The 24,130-nt window shown below is 45.1% G+C and overlaps 1 protein-coding gene across 1 annotated transcript; it reads left to right on the forward strand.

Moving 5' to 3' along the window:
- Window positions 1–269: 269 nt before the first annotated feature.
- GRTP1 (growth hormone regulated TBC protein 1) lies at window positions 270–23,422 on the forward strand. Its single transcript, XM_015849404.2, has 8 exons — window positions 270–450; window positions 1,227–1,378; window positions 6,553–6,711; window positions 10,196–10,320; window positions 11,362–11,458; window positions 21,608–21,780; window positions 21,895–22,080; window positions 22,939–23,422. Exons 1-8 carry the CDS (start codon window positions 413–415, stop codon window positions 23,026–23,028), a joined length of 1,020 nt encoding a protein of 339 aa, XP_015704890.1. The 5' UTR covers window positions 270–412; the 3' UTR covers window positions 23,029–23,422.
- Window positions 23,423–24,130: the final 708 nt, after the last annotated feature.

Below are 24,130 nucleotides of genomic sequence, written 5' to 3' on the forward strand. Positions count from 1 at the left end.
CCAGGATTCCTGTGCCAAGGGCGGGTGCAGAGCAGGGGCTGCGCACCCTGAAATGGCGGAGGGCCGCAGCCGACCCTCTGGCCGGGAGTCGCCGTGTCTCCGCCTCGCTCGCCCCAGGGTCAGGAAGGGGGGGTCCCCCGAAGAGCCCAGCACAGAGAAGAGGCGGCCGAGGCACGACACCCGCCCGAGTGGAGGCGGTTGAGGCCGCCCCGGGCGCGGAGCTGCCCTGCCCGTCCCCTGGCACACGGGAGGCGGAACCCGGCGGCCGCCCCCGCCCCTCAGCCGGCGGAGCGCGTCGGGGAGTTGCGGTCGGCGGCCGGAGCTCCGAATGGGGCGGCGGAGGCGGCGCTGCTCGGCCTGAGGAGAGCCCGCCGGCGGCTCCCGGCCGGAGGGGGCCGAGCGCGGACGGCTGATGGCCGGGCTGGAGGACGGCCGGGAGTGGGCGTACAGGTAGGTGGGGGACTCGGCGGGGCTGGGCGGCCCTTGGGGAGTGCCGTTTGGATAACTTTCTGCCGATCTGAAGGAGGAGGCGAGCCGAGAGCCTGAGCGGCGGCTCTCGGCTCCTGGCGGGGACTTTATCGGACTTAAAATAGCCCTTTTCCCGTTGGCATCGCGGCCAGGGCCAGCGAGAGCGGCACGGCCTCCCCGCCCGCGGAGCAGGTGTGAGGCGGGGCGGCACCCGGGGCAGGTGCGGGCGGGACGGGGGGGTCCCGTAGCCGTCCCCTTCTCTGGGCTTCCCCTGTCACCCGCAGGAGGTTTGAGGGCTGTGCCTGTGCCACCGCGGGGACAAATTCCGTCGTTCTGTGAGCACAGCAGGTGTGAAGCGGAGCGGGAGGGAAGGTGCCTCCAACCCGCCTTCACAAGGTGCATCCGGCTGAAACACAGCCAGGTTGGAGTGGCTCTGAGGCTCTGTTAGTACCCGAGATAGGGTTCTGGGTCAGTTTTGCACTGAGCAGATCGTTTGCTCTGAAAACTCTTAAAAGCAGAGAAATCTGTAAAACTGACTGAGCAGAGTGTGTTTCACTTCGCTTATACACATTCCACATCATGCATCAAAGGTGTTTTACAGTGTGCGTACAGCAGGATTTTGTTGGGAAGAGAGATATTTTTGGGCTGCTTTTGGATATAACAGCTGGAAACCATCTGAAGCATTATTGCTTTTTGTTTTTCTTCTTCCTAACTGTAGGTATGTGGGAACGGTTGTACAAGAATGCTTTATTTTGCAGGGTTGATCCGTATGGGTTTGAGAGGCCAGACGACTTTGATTATGCGTCCTATGAAGCGTTCTTTTCCAGATACCTCGTGGTGCTCACCAGAAGAGCCATCAAATGGTCCAAGCTCCTGAAGGGGAAAAACAGCATACAGAAGAGTTTAAAAGGTGTGGTTACTTGTAGGTAATAGCACATTATGCTGGAGCCTGTATAAATCGCATTGGATTGGGCTTTTGAATGTTGAATACCATTTTCTTATTATACACAGTAATGACACATAAGCGAATACGCTGCTGTTGGGGAGATTGTTGGTTTGATTTAAAGCTTACAAAGGAGTAATCCTTCCTTGGCATACATTATAATATCTTATTACATCTGTAACCCAGAGATTACAGCCACGGGAAGTTCCAGATGCTGGCATTCAGCTGTTAGTTGCATGGCGTTCTAGTAACTAATAGTCTCTTATTTTTCTTGCTTAGAAAGAATTTTACTATAGTGGCATCTTTGCAGTATTCTGAGTAGCGTCACTCGTGTGACACAGCAATGTGAATGCCTTCAGCATTGTTTCAGAGCTGAAACTTTGACTCATTCTCTTAGCTTGTCCATTAGGCTTCGATGGCAGTAGTCATGCTGCCATGACTCCACTAATAACCATTAATGTAATAACCGTTAATAATCATTAATGTTCTATCAGTCTTCAGTAACAGGCCACCCTATTGTATTTTCAAAAGGTCTGTAGCAGTGTGTGAGAGATGGGATATACTAAATCCCCTGAGAGGATGCAGGCAGCCTTGATGGTAGCGAGTCCCTCTGTGCTGGTGTTTCATCTTTGACATTATTAATTTTAGCAAAAGGTTTTAGCAAAAGGTACTTCAGTTTGTCGACTGTGCATTCTCACATAACTTTAAGGAGAATAACTGGAACAAATGGTGTTAAGCACTGGAACAGGCTGCCCAGGGAGGTGGTGGAGTCTCCTTCTCTGGAGATATTCAAGACCTGCCTGGACGCCTACCTGTGTGACGTGGTGTAGGGAGCCTGCTTTGGCAGGGGGGTTGGACTCAATGATCTCTAGAGGTCCCTTCCAAGCCCTACAATTCTGTGATTCTGTGAAATACGGTCTGAGTGTAAATTGAAAGTTGTTATAATAAACCTCCCTTGTTATCTTCAGCTGATGCCTTGGGGGAGGAGAGCAGCAGATTAACCTGTACCATTACTGATTTAAATACTTCCCCTCTGATACCAGTATTAAGGTCTGTGGCAGATGCACAGAGAATCGTGTAAGTAGTGGCTTTGGTGTGTGCCCTACCCTGCAGGATGATCCTGCGGGAACCCAGAGGGCAGGAGGTCTCTGTGCTCTTGCTGAGTTTCACTCCTCCAGAATGAGGGTCCTTGCTCTGAGGCTTTGCTTGGGAGCTGATTCCAAGTCGGCCATAAGTGGGAATCATAAAATCATAGAATGTTCTGGGTTGAAAAGGGCCACAATGATCATCTGGTTTCAACCCCTCTGCTATGTGCAGGGTCACCAACCACCAGACCAGGCTGCCCAGAGCCACATCCAGCCTGGCCTTGAATGCCTCCAGGGATGGGGCATCCACAACCTCCCTGGGCAACCTGTTCCAGTGCATCACCACCCTCTGTGTGAAAAACTTCCTCCTAATATCTAACCTAAACCTCTCCTGTCTCAGTTTAAAACCATTCCCCCTTGTCCTATCACTACACACCCTTGTAAACAGCCTTTCCTTCTCCTGTTTATATATTCCCTTCAAGTACTGGAAGGCCACAGTGAGGTCTCCCCTGAGCCTTCCCTCTTCCAGGCTAAACAATCCCAATTCCCTCAACCTTTCCTCATGGGAGAGGTGCTCTGGTCCTCTGATCATCTTAGTGGCCCTCCTCTGGAACCACTCCAAGAGTTCCATGTCCTTTCTGCACTGGGGATCCCAGGCCTGGACACAGTACTGCAGATAACTGAGGAGTGCTTTCTCCCTCCCTCTCTTCCCTTACTCATAGATGTATCTCCAAACCCATATCCTCACTTGGAGTTTTCTGGGGGCTGTTTTAAAAGGCATTCTGCTATGGCTAGCCATGAGTGAGGCAACTCAGTGGCTCCACACCCATTTCTCTTTACATTCAGAGAAGCTTGGAATTCCTCAGAACAGGGTGATTCGGGTGAACAGGAAGAAGTGATGACTTGTGCTAATTTTCCAGTTTGGAAATGTGGTGTGTTCACGTGCTGCTCATGCCCTGTGTGGTATGTATGTATGTATGTGATTCTGTTCTACCGTAAAGAAAGTAATTAGACTACATTTTAATGAGGATAATTAAGGAGTGTATCCTGTTGTTCTGGATCACAGCCTTCTGGCAGGGTGGGTCATGGGTATTTTGGTTAATAGCTCCCTTTGCTCATTCTCCAGTCTCTTCCTTCATGTTGCTTGGTGGTTTGTTTCAGTTTCTGCCCTTATCATCTACAGTGACTTCTGTGCGTGTGCACATTTCTAGGTGGTATTTGGTCCCTTGCCTCCTATTTCAATCTCCTTCATAGGTCCACTTAATTTTTGCTTCCATCCATTTCACTGCTGTCTTTCAGGGACCACAAGGCAACCAAACCATCAGACATAATTACCTAAAGGAGCTTAACTTTGACCAAAAGTATGCTGAACAAGAGAACTGGATGTGTTCTCTTATGAGTGCATTAGTCAAAACTGACCAGTAGCAAAAGGTGCCTTTCTGATATTGGAGGTTGGTAAAACATAGCAAGAAGTGAAATAGCAATTGGAACAGGAGCACTTCTGTTCTTGTGCAGGGCTTGGAGGAAGGAAGGAGCGTATTAGGAAATCTGTTTGTATGCTTTACAGCAACTTTTTCCTAGGAATTTAATGGTAACTGTAACATACAGATGCTTTTTACGCTCTTCTACTATTATCAGCAGGATGATTTTTGTTATTAGCTGGTGTTTTCCTGCATAACTTGATTTGCCACTTTTCCCCCCCCAAGGACCAGAAGATTTATCTGTGAACCCATCTTGTTATTTTATGTTCTCCTGGGGCCTTTCTTGAAAGCATCCTGCTATGTTTTTTCCTTGTGCCAAGGTCAAAGACTCATCTCCGCTTCTATGAATTAATATGCAGTGCTGTTGGAGGTGGATGCTAACTCTGCTTCTAGAATGGATAGCTGCTCCAGAAACAAATACCATCTGAATTTGTATTACAGTAAGATAGCCCAGTAATATACTCATAGCTATGCTTGGAGCATTTGCAGGCTCAGTCTATGGTGCAGAGTGAAGCAGTGTAAAGGGGAAGGAAAAAAAATAAATCAGTAAAAGGTAAATTCGACCTTATTTTATGACAAAAAGGTCAAGAATGATCATTTTCCTGGTGGGCTTTTCCACTCTTCATGAAGTGGGGAAGCTGGGATAGGCAATTGTCTGGGCTGATACGAGCCTCTGGCCACCTAATGTCATGTGGATGATGACACTGAGGGATAATGAGTGTATGCGATGCTGCAGGGCTGCTTTCCCCTTGTGCCAAGGTCAAAGGCTCATCCCCACGTGTCTGAATTTAACATGTCATGTTGCTGGATGTGGATTCTATCTCTCCTTTCAGAATTGATAGCTGTTACAGAAGAAGTACCATCTAAATTTATGTGTTACAGTATGAGAACTCAGTCATTTGCCCAGTCAATTGAATTCTTAGGAGCATTTGCAGGATCATCTGGACATTTCACTGACTAAAATGGGATTCCTCAGATGCATTCCTGCATTTACTGGCTCTGTCTGTGGGATTTATTGAGCATCAGAGATCAAAATGTTGTAAATAAAAAGGTGAAGTGGGGATTATTAAACATGGAAACTTAAGAATTATTTCCAGGCTGTAGTTAGTTACTTTACAGCTGGAACAGGAGAGCTATAAATGCTGATGGGAACACTAAACAAAAACGGCACCTTGAAGGCTGAGTGTTCATTGCAAGTGTGAAGGGCAGGATCTGAAGGTACCAGATTTTAGGTGGGTGGATTGGCTGTTAGAGATGCACGGATCTCTCCATTGCCACTGAGAAAGCAGCTTGGACTCCTGAAGGATAGAGGGCTAAAATAAGGTGAATGTGTATAGAAAGTCACCGGCTGAGTTCCTGTAAACTCTTCTTTCACTCTGCTGTTTTTAAGGCCAGTTGCCTTTAATTCAGATACCGTTTATCTTGAGTTACAGATCTGTGTGACTGGATATAAGGAGGCTAGGTGATGCTATTGTGTGGAATAACAAAGGATTCCTCATTCTTATTCAAGCCTCATTCTTTTAGTAAGAAATATCTGTTGCCTTTGTCAGCTTCTTCTGCCTGGAAAAAGCTAGAGGACCTCAAATGCTTGGCTATCTTTGTGGATCATTAGGGTTTAGGATTATGAATTAATGACCAGCATTGGCTCTGTGTTAATGTCTTTCATTCCACTCCCAGGAGGAAGCTGCTTTGGCTGTTAATAAGCCTGATGCTTCTTCCTGCAATCTTGCACCCTCCTCATTCATACTGAATCATCTTATATTAAAAAACAAACTGAAAAGAATGGTACGATGCAGGCAATAAAAGCTATTTTAGATTTGAAAAAGACTTCCCCTGTTATTTTGGAAGAAAAATCTGCTGCTCGCTCACATTTTTATCACTTCTAAACGAGTTTAGACAGTAACGTCCTATTTCACATACATCTTTGCTATGGTTTCAGCACTTCGGTACTAAGCTGAAATCCCAGCATTATGTTAACATAATCATTTGTACTGGAGCATATCCAAGCAAACAGTGGTATTGTGTTGAAGGATGTTAGGGAGAGATCAAGGTGGTGCTTCCCTGAATGAAAAAGGACAAAGATTGCTGCTTATATCTCTATCCAGAAAGGTGGAAAAGATTCAAAACCCTTATGGGGGATGGAGGGTGGGAACTGAAGATCAGCATGGAGACCCTAAGTGGAAAGAACTTAGGAGTGAGTCTAAAACGTACTGTGTAGCTGAGAAGGAAATGTTTATCCTAAATGGTAGCTTAGGTTTGAGACCATAATAATCTTTAGTCAAGAGTTTTCCTTTGACTTTTAAACTTTCTTTTGCTTATTTCTTATGTCTCTGCCCAGGGAGGTGGTGGAGTCTCCTTCTCTGGAGATATTCAAGACCCGCCTGGACGCCTACCTGTGTGACGTGGTGTAGGGAACCTGCTTTGGCAGGGGGGTTGGACTCGATCTCTAGAGGTCCTTCCAACCCCTACAATTCTGTGATTCTGTGATTATTCTGAAAGAAAAGTGCAAATGGAAATATTTTTAAAAATAAACTAAAAAAAAAAACACCAAACAACTCACTATTTTCTTTTGCAGTGAAGAGATATATCAGGAAAGGCATTCCCAATGAACACCGTGCATTGATCTGGATGATCGTGAGTGGGGCTCAAACCAACATGGAGCAAAACCCTGGATACTATCAGAGGCTGCTAGAAGGAGAGAAAAACGACAAGCTGGTTGAAGCAATCAAAACAGGTAATTGTCTTGATAACAAAATCTTTGTTTATCTGCTGTGCTGTGCCCTTCAAGTGTAAGAGATCAAGTCTGTCTTGGTTTTGGTAGTAGTGGTGAACTAACGTGCAAATTAGATTAGCATTAAGCTCTTTAACAGTACAGTTCTTCCCAGGATTATCATGTGGTCAGAAACAGTAAGGAAGATTAGAAATTATTTGGGCAGGTACAGAGAACAAACTAGAAGGTATTGGGTGAATGATGAGCTACTGTGAGGTCTGTCTTTGTCTCTGTTACTTCCTTCCCCAAAGGACCTGGAAGAGCAGCAAGCAGTGATGGTGATATTTCATGGCAATGGCAGAAGCAGTTGCTGTTGTCTCTTTCCATCTTGAAAAAGCCATGCAGTTAAAGTTGGGGCTTTACTGATTTTTATCTGGAGTCAGATATCTTTAAACTGCCTGGCTGTTTGTTGCTCAAATGAGGGAATGGGATATAGGAGAGATGGGTTGGAGGGCTTTATTTGAACGGGGGAGGGGGGGGGAAGAACTTGGTACTTCAGAGTGATAATTTTCCTTTAGAAATGAAATAGCAGTGTGAATGTATGAGGGCCAAAGGATAGAAGTATTAAAAGTGAATGGGAATATTATGTGTAACTTCTTGTAATCTTCTTAACTGTGCAAATTTGATTATTGGGCTTTAGGTGGGGTCTGTTTCAATGTGAACTGTTGTATGACATTCAGTACATTTTACCTACACTGGTTTCCCATCAGAGTGGTTTTTTTTGTAAGAGAAAACTAAATGAAGATGTGGAGTTGTGTTGCCATTCGCTTCTCATGCTTGGCAGTTTCCCTTAATCTATTTCAGGCAGTCCTGGAGTCTTGTTATAAAGTAATAGACCAGCTCAATGCTGTAGTTTAAAAACAAGAGAAGAGCAACCATGTTTTGCTCTTATTTCAGGAGGAGAGCTGGGAGGGCAAGGCCAGCCAATGAATTGCCTTAAAATCTAGGTGAAATGTGTAAAAGCCAACATTTCTTGTTTCTTTTATGCGCCCAGAAGCTCCAAACAGTTTTCACTTACATTTGGAATTTACTTGCAGTCTAGAAATGTCTTCAGTGGGATATCATCATCATAGTATCACAGTCTGGTGCGGGTTGGAAGGGACCTTAGAGATCATTGAGTCCAACCCCCGGGATTCGAGCCTCCTGTGTAGCAGAGCGGCACTTCTACCACTTGCGCCACAGGGGGGATTCGAACCCGGGCCTCCGGTGTTGCAACGCGGCATTCCTACCACTGCGCCACCGGGGCACACAATATAATATATAATTAAGTTCCAGAGAGACCTGGGCAAGCTTGAAAAGCAGGATCGCAAGAACCTAGCGAGGTTCAATAAGGCCAAGGGCAGGGTGTTGCATTTGGGTTGAAGTGCTTCTAGGTATGAATACAGACTGGGAGACAAACTCCTAGAGAGCAGCCCTGCTGTCAAAGACTGGAATCGTGACAGATGAAAAGCTAGACATGAGCCAGCAATGTGCTCTTGCAGCCCAGAAGTCCAGTGGTGTCCTGTGCTACGTTAAAAGAAGGGTAGGCGTCAGGGAGAATGAGGTGATTGTCTCCTGCTCTGCCCTTGTAAAGCCTCACCTGGGGTACTGTGTCCAGGCATGGCCTCCCAGTACGGGATGGATGCAGAGCTGTGCGGAGAAATGGTCTAGTTTTGAAGAAAAATCTGATCTACTAATAGCAACTAATCTTAAATTGTCTTTTGACTGTTTTCCCTCTTCAACTTGCTGATTCCTAATAGATGAGCTTTGTTGCTCCTTTTGCTTTATGACACTTGCTGCTGGAATATTTAATATTTTTTAAGAGAAGTACAGGAGAGAGAAGTCGTCTTAAGTTTAAGAGCTTGAACAATGCCTGTCCCTAAGTTCTGATGGAACTTTTCATAGCTCAAAGTTCGTACATATTTAGAAGGGAATGCATTTCTACTGAGCTTTGTTGTTCATGCCCTATTATAGTAAATCTTGTGGGACAAGTGATGTTGGTATGATAGAATGTGGCTGTCCTGATGCAGAGGCTATGTGCTGGTTCCAAAGAGATCTGGCTGTAAGTTAATGTGGGTTGCTTGCAGTGAGTGACCCTTAGACCAGGCCATTGAATTGCAGGTAAGTCTATAGTGTGTGCGAGTCTTCTCATATACACACACAGCTAACAGACACAGTTGTACTCCTGCATGTCATGAGCTATAATGGTGAGAAACTCACAGTCCCCTCAGCCTGTATAATGCCTCGTGACCTCTGGTGTGAGGGCCAAAGGACTTTTCCTATTCCTTCTTCACCCTTGCTCTGCACAGCTGTTGGGAAGAGCCACAGCTGAAACGTCAGCTTTCATTTTTTCTGTTAAGTCCAGCATCTGCTCAACTAAACAACAAATTATTCTGATTATGCAGATACAATGCTTCTCTTCCTACCAAGAGGAAACAAAACAAACGTAGTTATCCTATAACTGCCTGGCTGCTGCTCAAGTCCTTTTAAAATGATCTTTTTCCTTGTGCTTTTCTTGCAAGTCACGTGAAAGGTGAAATATTTTCCAACCCTCCCATTTCTGTAAATGATTTATTGGCTTCAAAAGGGGAAAAAAGGTGACTAGTGTGATGACTTCTTAATGCTTTTGAATTCCTTGAGACTAAGAATGATCTTGGGGGACTCCCTCCTTTTACTTGCTTATAGCTCCAGTTCGTGTCAAGGCTGTGATAGACTTTGTCCTTTCTACAGAAACAGCTGATAAGATCTGATAACTCATGGAGCACAAATATCTGTGCAGTAATGCTCTCACTGAACTTTTTTGTTTTGCTTTACTGTATTTCACTTTTGTGTTGTCGTTAAATATAACCAACGTAACTGTTATTTTATTAATGTCTCAGGTTTTGAAAATCTTCAAAGTAACACTGCTTTTAAATAGGGCTTTTCCCCTCAACTTGTGCTTCTACAGATCAGATGGGCTCACTCAGTAGAGCAAGTAACCTTTGCTCACTACTCTGTAGGGTGAAGCTGGCTAAAACTTAACTCTGCCTGTTTCTTTCCAAACACTATTATTGAGTGTTGGGGCAACTGGCTCAAACCTGCGCTCCTTTGTTTTTTCAGTCCTTTGTAAAGATTCATGTTTGATCTGGAAGAAATGGGTGTTTTGAAATGGCAGCAATTGCACAGTCCTCGGTTCAGCACTGAGCTAAGCAGGTGGGATGTGCGTAGTCTCCTTAGTGGTCTTGCACAAAGGAAGGAACAAACTGTCTAATGGTCACATCGTAGTGGAGGAAAAAAGTCGTAAACCCCAATCAAAATCAAACCACAAAAAAACTGTGATTTCAAGTGAAAGTGATCAGCTGCTCCTTGTTAAAATTCATCCACCAAAACTGTGGTTTAATGAGGTTTTGACCGTACTTCAGGAAAGCTGCAAAAGTTTCTCTGGAAAGAATAACTCTTACTTTTGGTCTATTTTTCCCCTTCTGTCTAGACATGAACAGAACATTTCCAGATAATGTGAAATTCCGCAGGACGGCTGATCCCTGCTTGCAGCATACGCTCTACAATGTGTTGGTGGCATATGGACATCACAATAAGGCGGTAGGATATTGTCAGGTATGTGATCACTTTATTTTTTGTTGCCTCCTCCTAGTATAGGTGACAAGTGGGAAGGAAATTGGTTTGAAGTTCACTGATAAAGTCCTCTGTTCTATTCCTGCTTTTCGAGGCTTGTCATAAGTAGTATTTTGCAGAGTTTTTGCCATTTGAAGACTCTTTGCGGGGGCATTTTCAATGTGCTGGTGCATTTGCTGGGACAGGGGCACAGCACTGCCTTCCCTGGTACAAACAGTGAAGTTCAGAGCCCTGTGAATTTATACTTAAGAGAAGCTTCCTATGTGTGCAGTGTTTAAACGCCAAGCAGTGTCTTGTCACCATAGATGGATGCAATTACTAAGCTATCAGCCTAGAAACAAATAGCTGATGTTGAGACCAGGAGGCCAAGCACTGTGTAAGGCCGTGCAAGGTCTGTCTGAGCTGTAGTGACTCAAAGCTTGAAAATGAGCCATTGGGTAAGGTTGCAGTGTCTTAATATTTCCATGTTCTGGGAGTGCTACAAGGACTTCTGTGGTGGGACAGGTGAAGTGAGAAAGGAGATCTTGATTTCCATACAAGGAAATTCTTGCTTCTTTGGTGGCTGCCGTCCTCCTCAGAGCCGTGACAGCGCTGCTGCCTGTGGCCACCAGCAATACTGCAGAAGTTGAGCTTGGAAGGCAAGAGAGCAGGGAGAAAGCTGAATAAAGGAGTGAAACTGAAGAAGGCAATGTAACCAGCGCTGGCTTTCATAGCCTGTAAATATTTAAAGATAATGTAATTTTCTGCTAACCTGGGGAAACTTCCAGGCTAGTCAGGCTAGTTTGCTTTCTGTATTGTTATAAGTATTGTCTCAGGTAGGTCTGTTCTACCACAAACAAGACAACTTAAAGCTGAGAAACAGAAAGAAAATAAACTCCTGTTCATCCAGTGCCCTTTATTACTAGACTTCACCTAATGTTCCAGCTGTGTAGAATGGAAGTTAGTTAGCCCTTAATCAAAAGAAATGACCTAGAAACTCTTAAGGTAAATGCCAGCATCTTAAAATTATTCTCTTTCTTTCAGGGCATGAATTTCATAGCTGGATACCTGATTCTTATTACAAAAAATGAAGAGGAGTCCTTTTGGTTGCTAGATGCCCTTATTGGAAGAATATTGCCTGGTATGTTAAGGGTTTACATAGTTATCTTTGTATACCAAAGCCTGGATTTCGTTTGATCTTGGCATTTTAGTTAATTTTTCAAGATTTTAGATGTTAAATTGGCTTATGTGGACTGAAGACATTTTAGGGACCTGGAGACAAGGCAAAAACAACACACAGGCCAAACTCATCTGCTCTGCAGTCAGATTTTCACCTTGGTTTTGTTATTTTTCGCTCCCTGCATATACTGTTTGATAGTCGTCTTCCTATGCCACTATGATGCTGGGGAACAGGGCTTGGATGGTGTCTGGGATTTGGCGCTTCTGGAAGCAGGAATATGAGATGAGGCTCAGATGAAGCAGTGATTGCAGAGCACGAAGATGGGTGATGCAAACAGCTTGAGTGCTAAGCCTGATGCAGGGATCCCCAGTGACTTGGCAGGAGGCAGTGTGACCTTTCTTCAGAAGTAGCTGCAAGGTGGTGTGGGTTTCTGCTAGGCTGGGGACCTTGGGCACTGTCTGTGCAGTAGTATTGCACAGCAAGGCAAACAAATGTCACCTGTCTGTATGTGTTTGTGACTTTCTTATCACAGATCTTATAAACAATTACAGGATCTAGCCAGGCTGGTCAGTAGAGCCTTGAGGGCAGTACAGTGCACCGTAAGGTACAGATGGCATTTATGTCTGCTCAGCAGCTCCCTACGTTATCTTGCCTGGATGCCTGGCTTTGCAGTAGGAGCTTACTTGCTGAATTTGCCTTGTATATAAGCTGAATCTCACCACGTGCACAGACTAGCTTAAAACCATAAGCCGACATCAGGCACAGCTATGTGCTATACTCTTATCAAGTATATTTGGGAACGTACTTTCTAGGAATTTAGTTCTAGAGGAAGAATGGCTTTGTCAGGAATTCCCACGAGCATTGCATGGGAATGACTGCAGCTACACCCTCAATGTAAAGCCATGTTGGGAAACTAGTTTTTCTCTAAGCTTTGAAATTCGCTGTTGGCCCAGTTTTGCTTTTGAACAGCTGTTTTTCCCAGGTGGTTGGAGGCTGAGTACAGTACGACGGTGTCAGCTAAAGGCTGGGCAGAGGCTGAGGTGAGGGGTCTGGAGCACAGGCCTTATGGGGAGCGGCTGAAGGAGCTGGGATTGCTGCGAGATCTTCTTACCATCTGTCAGTGTAAAACACTGAATGCACCACATACCAGTTGAGTTCTTCTTTAAGTGTAGGCAGAATGGTTGGACTTCGTTTGCAAATTGCTGGATTAGAGACAGGCGAGGAGCACTTTGACTCGTGAATCAGTTTGCAAATATTTGAGACTTACAGCCCTGAAGTTTACTTTCAAGCTATAAAAATAGCCTAAAAAAATCAACTGTCGTGTTTTGGCTCAGCCTTGAGAACTGTAAGCTGTGCAAACAGGTAGGAGACTGAAAGCTGCCCTCTGCCCTGTGATCTGTCAGTGCCTAAATGCCATTGACATCACTGGGGGGGGGATGTGTCCCTCCCCTGGCACAACTTGAGGCTATTCCCTTTAGTCCTATTGCTAGTTACATGGGAGAAGTGGGTGATTTCACCCTCACCACAGCCTCCCTTCAGGTAGTTGTAGAGAGTAATAAGGTCACCCCTGAGCCTCCTCTTGTCCAGACATCCAGTGCAGAGGCTCTTAACTGTAAGTGAGGAAAGGTGTATGTGCTCAGAATGGTTATGCTGGGCAGGCCCTCTCTCCTCCACAGCCAGCTCTGAGAGAGCTTGAGGTGCTTCTTCCAGCTTGGCTGACTCAGCAAGAGCCCAAGTTAGCAGGATGAAGCTTTTGTATTGTAAAAATATCTGATAATGTTCATAGCATGGTGGGTAAGACAACTGCATGATTTCAATGAAGTATTATATATGTGTGTGTGAGAGAGAGAGACAGACTATGTCCATGAAGAAACTTTCTCAGGTGAGTACCTCCCTTGTGTTAGTAGTGCTGGGTGCAGTGCATTTCAGTTTAAAGCCATATAATTACTCGCTGGGGAAGAAGAGAAATACTGTACATTATCCAGATTTTCAGAGGGAAGAATCAGTTTTGTTGAATGCCAACAGGTTGATGAGACAGTCTTTTCCTTTAGTTTCGTTGCTCTTCTCTTGGTCGGTTTGCATTACAGACTATGCTTTCCCCTTTCAGTGCAGTAGATATACCTCCAGGTCATGTCCTCATTTCTGATTGTGTCCTGTCACTGCTGATTAAATCCATGGATATTTAGGACAATTTGGAAATCCCTTTTCTGCCCTCTGCAGTCTTAGAATGAATGCTTCCTTGCCCCTGTCCACACACATTTAATTGCACTCAACTTCCACACTGGTACCTGGCTACTGACAGGGTTTTTGGCCAGCAGGTGAAGCCAACATATATAATATATAGATACCAGAACTTAATATACCTAGAACACGTGGTTTTTTTTGTGCTCTGAGACATCTCTCAGCTCAGTAGCATTAACAAACACCATCTCTTTCTTTTTCCTCATCACTGTTAATAAAGTGCTTTAGCCTACAGGTACTCCTCAAGGGTCAGTCTAGCAACCTTCCTTCAGCCTGGTGCTTTTAGAAGTGGTTGGTTGGTCTGTTTAACTGGTTTGCTGTCTGGTTGTTTTTAACTAACTTCAAGAATGGAGTTTTGAGTGATGACATGGTCACCAGACTGGCAGACTCACTAACAGGCATTATCTGCAAGGACAAAAGGTGCAATGCAAGATACTGTTCTGGTGTGCAGCTTAGCCACTGCTGGTTAAGGCAAACAAACATCTGTGTGTTTGGATAAGAGATATCTGACACGTTTCTGGTTCACAGTTGTATCAGCCATAGGCTTGCAGGTATTGTTGCATAATGCAAGAGATGAGAATATTTCAACTGAGTAACAGAACATAATTACTCATGCAGCTTTTGCATATCCTCGTATCTTTCTTCTGATCAATGTTATGACATTCTTTTGAAGTCCTGTCAGACAGACTTCAGGTTTGAAGGAAGGAGCTGCTTGAGGAATACAGAATGCCTTACTACCTATGAAGTATTTCTACGTAGACTGCTTATTTATCTTTTAGTTGCGAGTAAGTGTTCATTTATTTCCTTCTGGTGACTGAATGCCCAGAGGGATTGCTGTGGAACTTCATAACGCAGAGCTGGCAAGACAACCGTGTCTTTGAAGACCTGCTTCTCCAAGGGGAAGTGGAACTTGGTTCCACATGGAGAATTTTAGTCAGCTGTGCAGGTAAAAGGCACCGTGGGACCTGAGTGTATAACGCTGAGCTGAATTTGCAGCTTAGCAGGAGTCCGTCACATAATGAAAAAAATGTCCTTTCACAGAGTGCTTGAGCACTGCAAGCACGTGCTTTTGGTGTGGAGAGCTTGCAAGGCCATGTATAATAAGCATGACACCATAGTCGCAAAGTTGTTTTTGATAACAAATCCTTTTTATAGTGTTGCTTCTGGGCTGTTTCCTCTTCATGCTCTACTGGTAGCACCCAGCTGCAGGGCTGCGTGCTGACAAAATCCTCACACACCCTCACAGCATTCCTCTGGTCATGCATGAATCATAGAATCATAGCATTACCCAGGTTGGAAAAGACCATCATCAAGTCCAACCACAGCCTAACCATAGTACCCCAACTCTAAAAACCCTACACTAAATCATATCCCTGAGTAGAAGCAATAGTAGTAGTAGAAGTGATCCCTGAGTAGAATCATCCCTGAGATGAAGCAATAGTCGTGTGCAGCTCTGAGGTGCAACATCACATCTGCCCCAGGGAGAGAGGCTGAGTAGTCACGAGTTTGAAAATACGAGACTTGGAAATACTCTGCTGCTAGTCAGCTGCACAATGAAAGGATTCATCTCTGAACATTAGAGGTCAGTTGTATTTATCTAGAAGTTAAGCATGCCGTGTCCTGATAAGCCGAAAGTGGAATGTTGGGGTCATCGTGTGCGTATATTTAGAAACTTTGATAAGCCTGAAATGCTTATTACTTACAAGTGTGAACTGCTAGGTGACTTGGGAGATGGGAGACAGCAGGAAACGAGGAACTGGGGCTATTCTTCATTCAAATGATAAGTGTATTTATACTTTGGAATAATACTATTTCCTAGAAACATCCCTTGCAAATCGCAAGGCTCATCAGTAAAAGAGCAAGCTCATTGTTCAGTATGTGTGCTTTAGGTTAACTGGGTAGGAGTACTGCAGTTTTGTCTAAGCCACAGGTTCCTTGTGTGTGATAAAGTATTCGTGTTCTAGTCTTGCTTTAGTGTGGGAGCATGCTAAACTTTGGCTGCACACAACAAAAGAACCCAGCATATTTAGAAATGCTGAAGAACATTGTATTCCTCAGCATGGCTGTATTAGCACTCTGGGAGCAGGGGTTAAATCATAGAATCACGGAATCATAGAATTGCTCAGGTTGGAAAAGACCTTAAAGGTCATCAAGTCCAACCACAACCTAACCAATACTACCCTAACTAACATCCCTCTGCTTAATCATGGCCCTGAGCACCACATCCAAGCGGTTGTAGCCAATGCTTCTTTTAAGTCTTCATTTTACTATGTTGAAGAGCCCACAGATCACATAAAGGATGTGTTTGTGGAGGGTTATGCGCTTTGGAAGTAAAGGAATGGTATGAAGGAGCTCGTGAGCAATGCCCAGTAGTGGCTGCAGGGTGACCTCATTATAGCCTTTCAATACCTAAAGGGAGCCTACAAACAGGAGGAGAGTCAATTCTTTGAAAGGGTGGATAATAGCAGGACAAGGGGAAATAGTTTTAAGTTGAAGGAGAGAAGATTTAGGTTGGATGTCAGAGGGAAGCTCTTTACTATGAGAGTGGTGAGGTGCTGGCACAGGCTGCCCAGAGAGGTTGTAGATACCCCATCCCTGGAGGTGTTCAAGGCCAGGTTGGATGGGACCCTGGGCAGCCTGGTGTATTATTAAATGAGGAGGTTGGTGGCTCTGCCTGTGGCTGGAGGGTTGGAGATTCATGATCCTTGAGGTCCTTTCCAACTTGGGCCATTCTATGATTCTGCAAATGTAAAAATTAATTATCTTGTTATCTTCTTCAGGCTTGAAGTTAAGAGGACTGTGGGCTTTGTTCCCTTTCTCTTGAAGCTGAAGGGTTGGATTTGTTTTCCTCTCCAAATATCAGGCCAGAGCCATGTGTGTCTGCTTAACTTATTGGTTAAGCCTCCTGCATCTATCTGCCCAAGTCTTTTCAGTGATTTATTAGGGAGCTCCCACTATGACTCTTAGCATTGTTGTAAGGAGATGAAGAAAATGCAACTTCGTGTGGTTATTTTTAAATGTGAGATAATATGAGTGTGTGTTTTATACTGAAAGGTTAAGAATAATCTCATCAGTGCAGTGAACTGATAAAGTAGTTCCTCTTCCTAATCCCATATAGGAATTAGCCAGAAATCCAGAATCCTTGTTCAGCGGCGCTCGCCAATCATGTAAGACTCACCGTACAGCTGTGTTTGCTTCCTCCATAGGCACAGCAAGCACTCGTGGTAATCTGCTCTGTTTGGTCATGAGATCCTCTCCAATGGAGGAGATGTCATAGAATCATAATTACAGAACATCCTGAGTTGGAAAAGACCCACAAAGATCACGGAGTGCAGCTCCTGGCTCCATGCAGACCACCCAAAATCCAGACCCTGTGTCAGAGAGGAAAACTGACCAACAGCACTTTGTTCTGCTTTGTGCAGTCTGTGTGTGAGTGCTTTGGTAGCTGTCTTTCATCTAGATCAGTTTCTAATGATGCACAGCTGCATCAAACATATAACAGTGAGTTACTATTAAAACCAAACCCAGCCTGTTTCATTCCTCATAACTGGAATGGCTGAATTGGGTTTGTGCTTTCTAATGTGCTGCCAGTTTCGCTTTGTTTCTCGGTGTCCAAGAGATTGCATACACAGTCTTTGCTCCTTCATATTTCATCTTTGTCCTCTGCAAAGTCAGGAACAATGTCACCTTTGCTTTTCTTTCTATGGTCTTTATTTTTAAGGCCATCGCTCTTCTGTTTCCAAATGGTAGCTGCCACATCTGCTCAGAATCCCGTTGTGCTGCCTGGAGAGCAAATAAGAAACCAAAAGGCTCTATCTGTCCCCCAGCATCCATTTCCCAAATGTGGGATCAGAGGCACGAGAAGAACATGGACAAATGGGATTATGAAGGAAATATAAAACACTGCCTGTTTGTGCTTGCTGAAAAGGCGTTAAATAATATCTCAAAGCAGCATAGTCTAAAATTGTTGCATAATCCCAGTATCACAGCCAGTGAGCATCTATACAGTGCCTGTATTCTCCCTGTTTTAAGGTAGCAGCCATTCAAAACAAATTGGGTTTGCTTATATTTGTGTTTGTTTTGGAGCTACTGTTCAGTGGTGCATGGGATGGCTGCTGCGTTCAGAACTCCAGAACAGAAGTTCTTGTTCGCTTTGACCCATTCAATATTAAAAATGATGGTTTGAGCCTGTTTTGGGGGTTTTGCTCATCTTCCCTTGAAGGGTGGGGATCTTGTTTTTAAAGCAACATTAAGTGTAAGAGTTCAGCTTGCCATGAAAGCACGTATCTGCAGGATATCGCTGTGGCCAGGACATCTGCAGGGGGTCACTTCGACCTGATAGTGCAAAAAGAGTTGGCAGTACTTGTGGTTTTCTTCCTTTTCCTGTTGTGATTTTCTGATTTCCTCCCAAACGTGTCTTGTTCAGCTTTTTTACTCAAAGACTCGCCAAACAGATTCCTACAAGACCTGTCTTACCTTTCTGAACTATCCCATGGTGGTAAGAGAAGAGCAGAGCACTGCCCTGCCTGGCAGGGCAGGCCGAGAGCCGCCCATGGGGAACAGTGAAAGAATGCTGGAAAGGTTTTATTTTGTCTTTTTCCTCAAAAGCATGCAGTAAGAATTTGTTTCTGTTGTGACTGGAAGTGTAGAAGTGAATGCTCTTCGTGAAGCCAGTTGGATGCAGTTGGCAGCCTGTTCCTTGCCCAAAGCCTGCTCTGCTTTTCTGCTTGGGCCTTAAAGGAAGTCTGGCTACAAACCCATTGCTCTTGCAGCAAGGGGCCACGTTGGAGCGCTGCAGAATGGTGTAAAAATGAACCAGTTTTGGTTTTGAGACAGAAAACTTTACAAAGGAAGGAGTGCAGCTTTAGACCGGTAGGTGTGGTGGCTGCACGGTGCGCTGCAGTTCTTCAGCTCCTGTACCTGCTGGTGGGTTCAGTGGGCACACTGAGGAGCTGCAGATATTGTACCACAGGGGTCATGGGGTCACGTAGTGAAGAACTTCTAAAATGGTAGGGCTCAATCTTTTCCCTCTTTGTCTCCCGTGGACACTACAAATACACTTATAAGCACAAATGACTCAGTTTATCCCAGGCTGGGTTATGTAGGCTCTTGAAATGATAGAAATGCTGGAAGGCATGCAGCAGGGCTCAGGTCGTGCCTTGGGTATTTCTGCAATACTAAGAATAATTCCTAGGCTGCTGCTTGCAGAAGGAGTGTTTATATTTAACCTGACATATGCACGACAGACTCGAAGGATTCTTTTATAACTTCTGCGGCTCTGACTCGGGGAGGTAATTCAAGGCTAGGAGAGCACTGCTTCTTAAACTTTTATTTTTGGAACCGCTTAATCTAGCTGTAACACCTCACAAGGACGTGCAGTCCTCACAAATCCTTACTTCCTGCAAATCTCATTACTGCAGGCAGCCGTATGTGGGGCGGGATATGGAGAGGTGCCACTCACTTTGGGCTGCCCCAGGAACGCAAAGCGGGTGAGGATGATGTGGGGAAAGCAAGGGGAGGCCTACGGGCGGCTTGCTAAAGAGCTTGGAAATGGGGAGCCTGAACTAGATGGTCTCTGAGGTCCCCCCCTGACCTGATGATCCTTAAAGATCCCTTCCAGCTCAGGATATTCTGTGATTCATATTGGGAAAGTTGGTTTTCATCCAGATGAATTTCTGGAATTTAGTAATGAATAAGAAATTAGAATAATAATTTCTAGTGCAGTATTTCATTTGTTGCCTTCTGGAAGATGAAAAGTAACGTAGCGTGATTGCCTAAATCACTTCCATTTGTCAATGTAGAAATAAGAGGAGGTGAGCTGACACTGTGTTTTCTCAGGAGATAACCCCTTGTCTAAGGATGCTCCTGCAAAGCAGCCCAGATCAACAGGTACAGTGCTGGCCTATGCCTGCTGGTTACTTATTTCTTTTTCATTAGTGAGTGGCAGATTGGGAGCAGATGCTGCCTTAGGTCCATTCCAGGTCATAAACTGCGCAGTGTTTGCCAGAGAGGGGATACTAATGAATATGCTAATTGGGTCTGGGTAATGCAGACTGAGACATTTCAGATCGTTTGTGGCACAACACAGAAAGAGATAAAGCTGGGCTATTTGGATGGCAGGTGAGTGGAAATCATTTGCTGCACAGCATCCTTGTGCAGAAGGGCTCTGTGTTGGGGTAAGTTTGTATTGGCTTGTATATAAACAAGGGCATTGCGGCCTGGGAGAGACTAGGCAGAGCAGACCAGGACAAGGAGGCACACAGAGCGGCATTAGCGATTGGGGAAAAGAGCCAGAACTGCAGAGCTTTGCTGAGGGGAACATTTTGGAGGCACGAATACACATATCATAATAGAGAGAACGATAGAATTAATATCCCCGGTAGCTCTAATTAACACACAGTAAGTACATACAAATAATCACAGTATCACAGTCTGGTGCGGGTTGGAAGGGACCTTAGAGATCATCGAGTCCAACCCCCAGGATTCGAGCCTCCTGTGTAGCAGAGCGGCACTTCTACCACTTGCACCACAGGGGGGATTCGAACCCAGGGCCTCCGGTGTTGCAACGTGGCATTCCTACCACTGCACCACCGGGGCACACATAATGCCATCTTGGATGCAGCCCCTTACACGCGACTTCTCCCAGCTGCCTGGCCTCCTGCCTAACAAACCTGTACGCAGCTGGAGTTTATGCTGAGGCTTCTCAGCTGCTCGTAGCTCTGCTGATTCACAGAGCAGCGGGTGCACAGTCTCTGGCTGTGAGCTTTTTGCTGGGCAGCTCCTGCCCAGTGTCCAGTTGTGTTCTCACTGAGCTCCTGGCATTTGCTCTGCTGCACTAATTAAAAATAGCGGCTGCTGTTGATCTGAGACTATCAGATGATGGCACGGGGTCCTTGTTCCTCCCAAGGACACTCACTGGTGACGATGGGAAGATGTTTGTTGCTCCCGTGTCTCAGGAACACCAAAATAAATGGTTTGTGGATGTATGAGAGGAGCAAGGAGGGGAGCAAAGAGCAGGCTTGTTCTTTTGCCTCAAGTTGGGTTCCTTGCTTTTTTCTTGCCTGAAAGCAGTGTTTTAAGCAAAGTTCAATGTTAACTTCACGAGTTAACATTACTCTTCCTGTGCTCCATTTCACAAATGCACACAGTGCTAATGTGTGTGTGGAGAGTTTTGGTGTTGGCTTGGAGCTCAGGGTGTAGCTCTGTTTGTTTTCAATGTACTTCCTTGTTGCTTTGGCCATGGAGCATGTCAGAGACAGGTGGGTAAAGCAGTGTATCCCATGGCAGTTGCTCCTTTTTGTGGTGGGATTTTGCTCATCGTTCCTCAGTGAGAACAAAGAATGTAAGGGCCACAGATAGACAGTGGAGTTCCAGTTCCTGAGGGTTGAGTGTGATGCTGCTTAGTGCCACGAGAACTGCAGTGGACGTTCTGCAGTTGGGATAGCACGGTACCTCTTAGTTCTCCCAGCTCATAGTGAGGCAGACGGCACAGCACAAGGGCACCTTCCAGGTTTGCTTTGTGTGGTAGAAGTTCAAGCTTCAGTGTGTTGGTGGGCACCTCAGCATGTGGGTTCTTTGGGCATCCATGTGACTTGTGTCCTGTATTGGGCCACCTGGGCTCTGATAAACTGAGTAGGAGACGATTTGGTAGGCATGAATGTTGTCTCAGGTACAGAGATCATCCTTGGCTAAGAGAAGGGCTGTATGACCACAATGCAGGCACATCTTCACTGTATGATTTAACTTACTGGGACTTGGGACACATGGGCTCAATGTGCCTTTGTATGTTCAGCTGTATGTGGGCATTCTCTTCGGTTCTGTGGAAAATAATTTCTACTGCCTACTGAACGATGGCTTCTTCTCTCCAAGATTATTACAGTCCTGCAATGCTGGGCCTGAAAACTGACCAGGAAGTCCTGGGAGAGCTGGTGAAGATGAAAGTTCCAGCTGTGGCTGAGCTGATGGAAAGACATGGAGTCATGTGGACCCTTGTGGTGTCACGCTGGTTCATCTGCTTGTTCATTGACATCCTTCCAGTGGAGGTGATGACTGACATTCCTTTCTTCTCAATGTACATTCGTGCTTATCGTTTCCTTTGTAGCACGTTAGCAGTAGTTTCCTATGAGCTGTCATCTGAATTCTCTCCTTTCCTGCAGACTGTGCTCCGAATATGGGATTGCTTGTTCTACGAAGGGTCGAAGATCATCTTCCGCGTGGCCTTAACGCTAATTAAGCAACACCAAGCTTTTATTTTGGAAGCCACGAATTTCCCAGACATTTGTGACAAGTTTAAGCAGATCACCAAAGGAACATTTGTAACAGAGTGTCACACCTTCATGCAGGTAAATGCTCCACAACCTTCAGTTTAGGAGTGAACAGGACTGACTTTGATTTAGAAATGTTTTCTGCATTCAAAAAGATGCATATCCTCCCATCCTTCTTAGCGGGGGAGGTAAGAAGGGATCTTGACAAGAGCATAGTTTTGGTGAACTGTGGATTTCTTGTGGTTTTCCTCAGGTGAATTGCAGGAGGTTGGTGTAGGATAGACACAAATGAACTCTAAATGTGCATGGATCAGTCTTTGTAGTAGAAAGATTCAAAGCACCATTGGAACAAAAAGGCAGCACTCAGCTCTTAACCTCCAGTCTGAAAGCCTTAAGTACTAGAGCCTTATGGCAACCTGCAGACTAAGAACTATATAGACAAGGAAGCTGAATTTAACCACGAGTGCTTATGAGTCTTTTAATTGGAGAACTGAGGGGAAAGGTAAATCACAGGTGTAGCTTTATTCAAAAGGAAGATGGTTGAAGGGTTTTCCCTTCCATAAAGAGTCTAGAATAAGGGGTTTGTTAAATGTTAACCAGTGTAAGAATAGAAGCTCTGAGGTGGATGCAAACACCTGTCCCTGAAGGACTTCTTTTTTTTCTCTTCCTGCCCCTCCCTTTATTGCCATTGCATTTTACAGTAGCTGCCTTTAGAGGAGCCACCAGGACAGTTAGACTAGATTATCTTATAGGTCCTTTCCAACCTTGTGATTCTATGATTCCCTGTTTGGAGGAGGCCAAACAGCAGTAAGCAATTTCACATCATGGCTACAACCGAAGGAGAGTTCTCACACATCTCACAGAGAGTTACATGAGAACTCCAGCATGTTGGCTAAAGCTTCCATTTTAACAGGATTGTCTCATTTTTGCCCCCAGAAAATATTCACAGAACCTGGCAGTCTGTCCATGGCAACAATCGACAAGCTCCGAGAGACGTGCAGAGACAAGGTGCTTGCTCAGGGATAGCGACCACAGGAACTCAGACTCCAGCAACAGACACATTCCTCTTTTTGCACTGACTAAAAGCACTCTGTAAGCTTTCCATGAGTTAACTGACACTTGACCAATTTTTTTCCTGCCTTCCAAGTAAGTGTTTTTAATGCTCTGTACTGTATGTCAGACTTGATAACTGGAACTACTGCAACTGGTGGGTCTCTCATTCTTATTTTGTAAGAATTCAGGTGTTTTCAGAGTAGAACATGATCAGTGTAAGGACACTCCTCTTGAAGTTGCTCTCCTTGTCTTTTCGGGGCGTTTTGTAATGTCAGAACAGGTGTATAGAATTACATATCCCTCATATTGTATTAACTCTGACACCTCTTACCATTTGTACAAAATAAATCTAATTTAATTTGTCAGAGCCTGTTTTTTCTTTGGTGTTTTGTACACCCAGTTAAGGTTTTCTGGCTAAAAAGCTGCAAGAGCACAGCATTGAACAAGACTGAGGTGTGGAAGTACCATCTCTTTCTCACTGCATAGGGAAGACTGTAAGAAGACACTGTACTTTGGACCACACTCCTACTTTATTCTAGGGTTACACTGCAGATGCTATATCCTCACATACCTGTGCTCTTGCAAAGGATGCACTTGCCCAGCCAGCTGTGAACAGACTTCCTCCTTAACACAACAAAGCAGCAGCCAGCTCCAAAGCCACACTTAGATGCAAGTCCAAGCATCCTTCCACCTCCTGGCAGAAAGAAGCAAAGCAGCAGCCCTGACCCTGCTGAACGGCTGTCCATGCAGAGCCCTCTCGTGGCCACATCCCTTCCTCACCTTTCTGCTTTAAAAAGAAAGGGATCATTGTGAATACAGTTGAGCAAACATGCTTCCCAATGGATGGTAAAGAGCTTGACTGCAGAGGGAGCGCTTGTACTGAGTATCCTAGCAGCACATTCAGAAAGCAGTGCTGAGCAGGGCAGGCCTTTGCACTGATGTCTCTCAGTATGCTGCAATTTAACCTAAGCATCACCCTCTCCAGCTCCCAGCTTACTGATGTGCAGCAGCTTTCCCTGTTGCCAAGGACAACCTCCACAACAGCAGGCAGTGCCATTTCAAACCACTGCATGCA

The sequence above is a fragment of the Coturnix japonica genome, chromosome 1 (assembly GCF_001577835.2).
Source record: "Coturnix japonica isolate 7356 chromosome 1, Coturnix japonica 2.1, whole genome shotgun sequence".
NCBI lineage: Eukaryota > Metazoa > Chordata > Aves > Galliformes > Phasianidae > Coturnix > Coturnix japonica.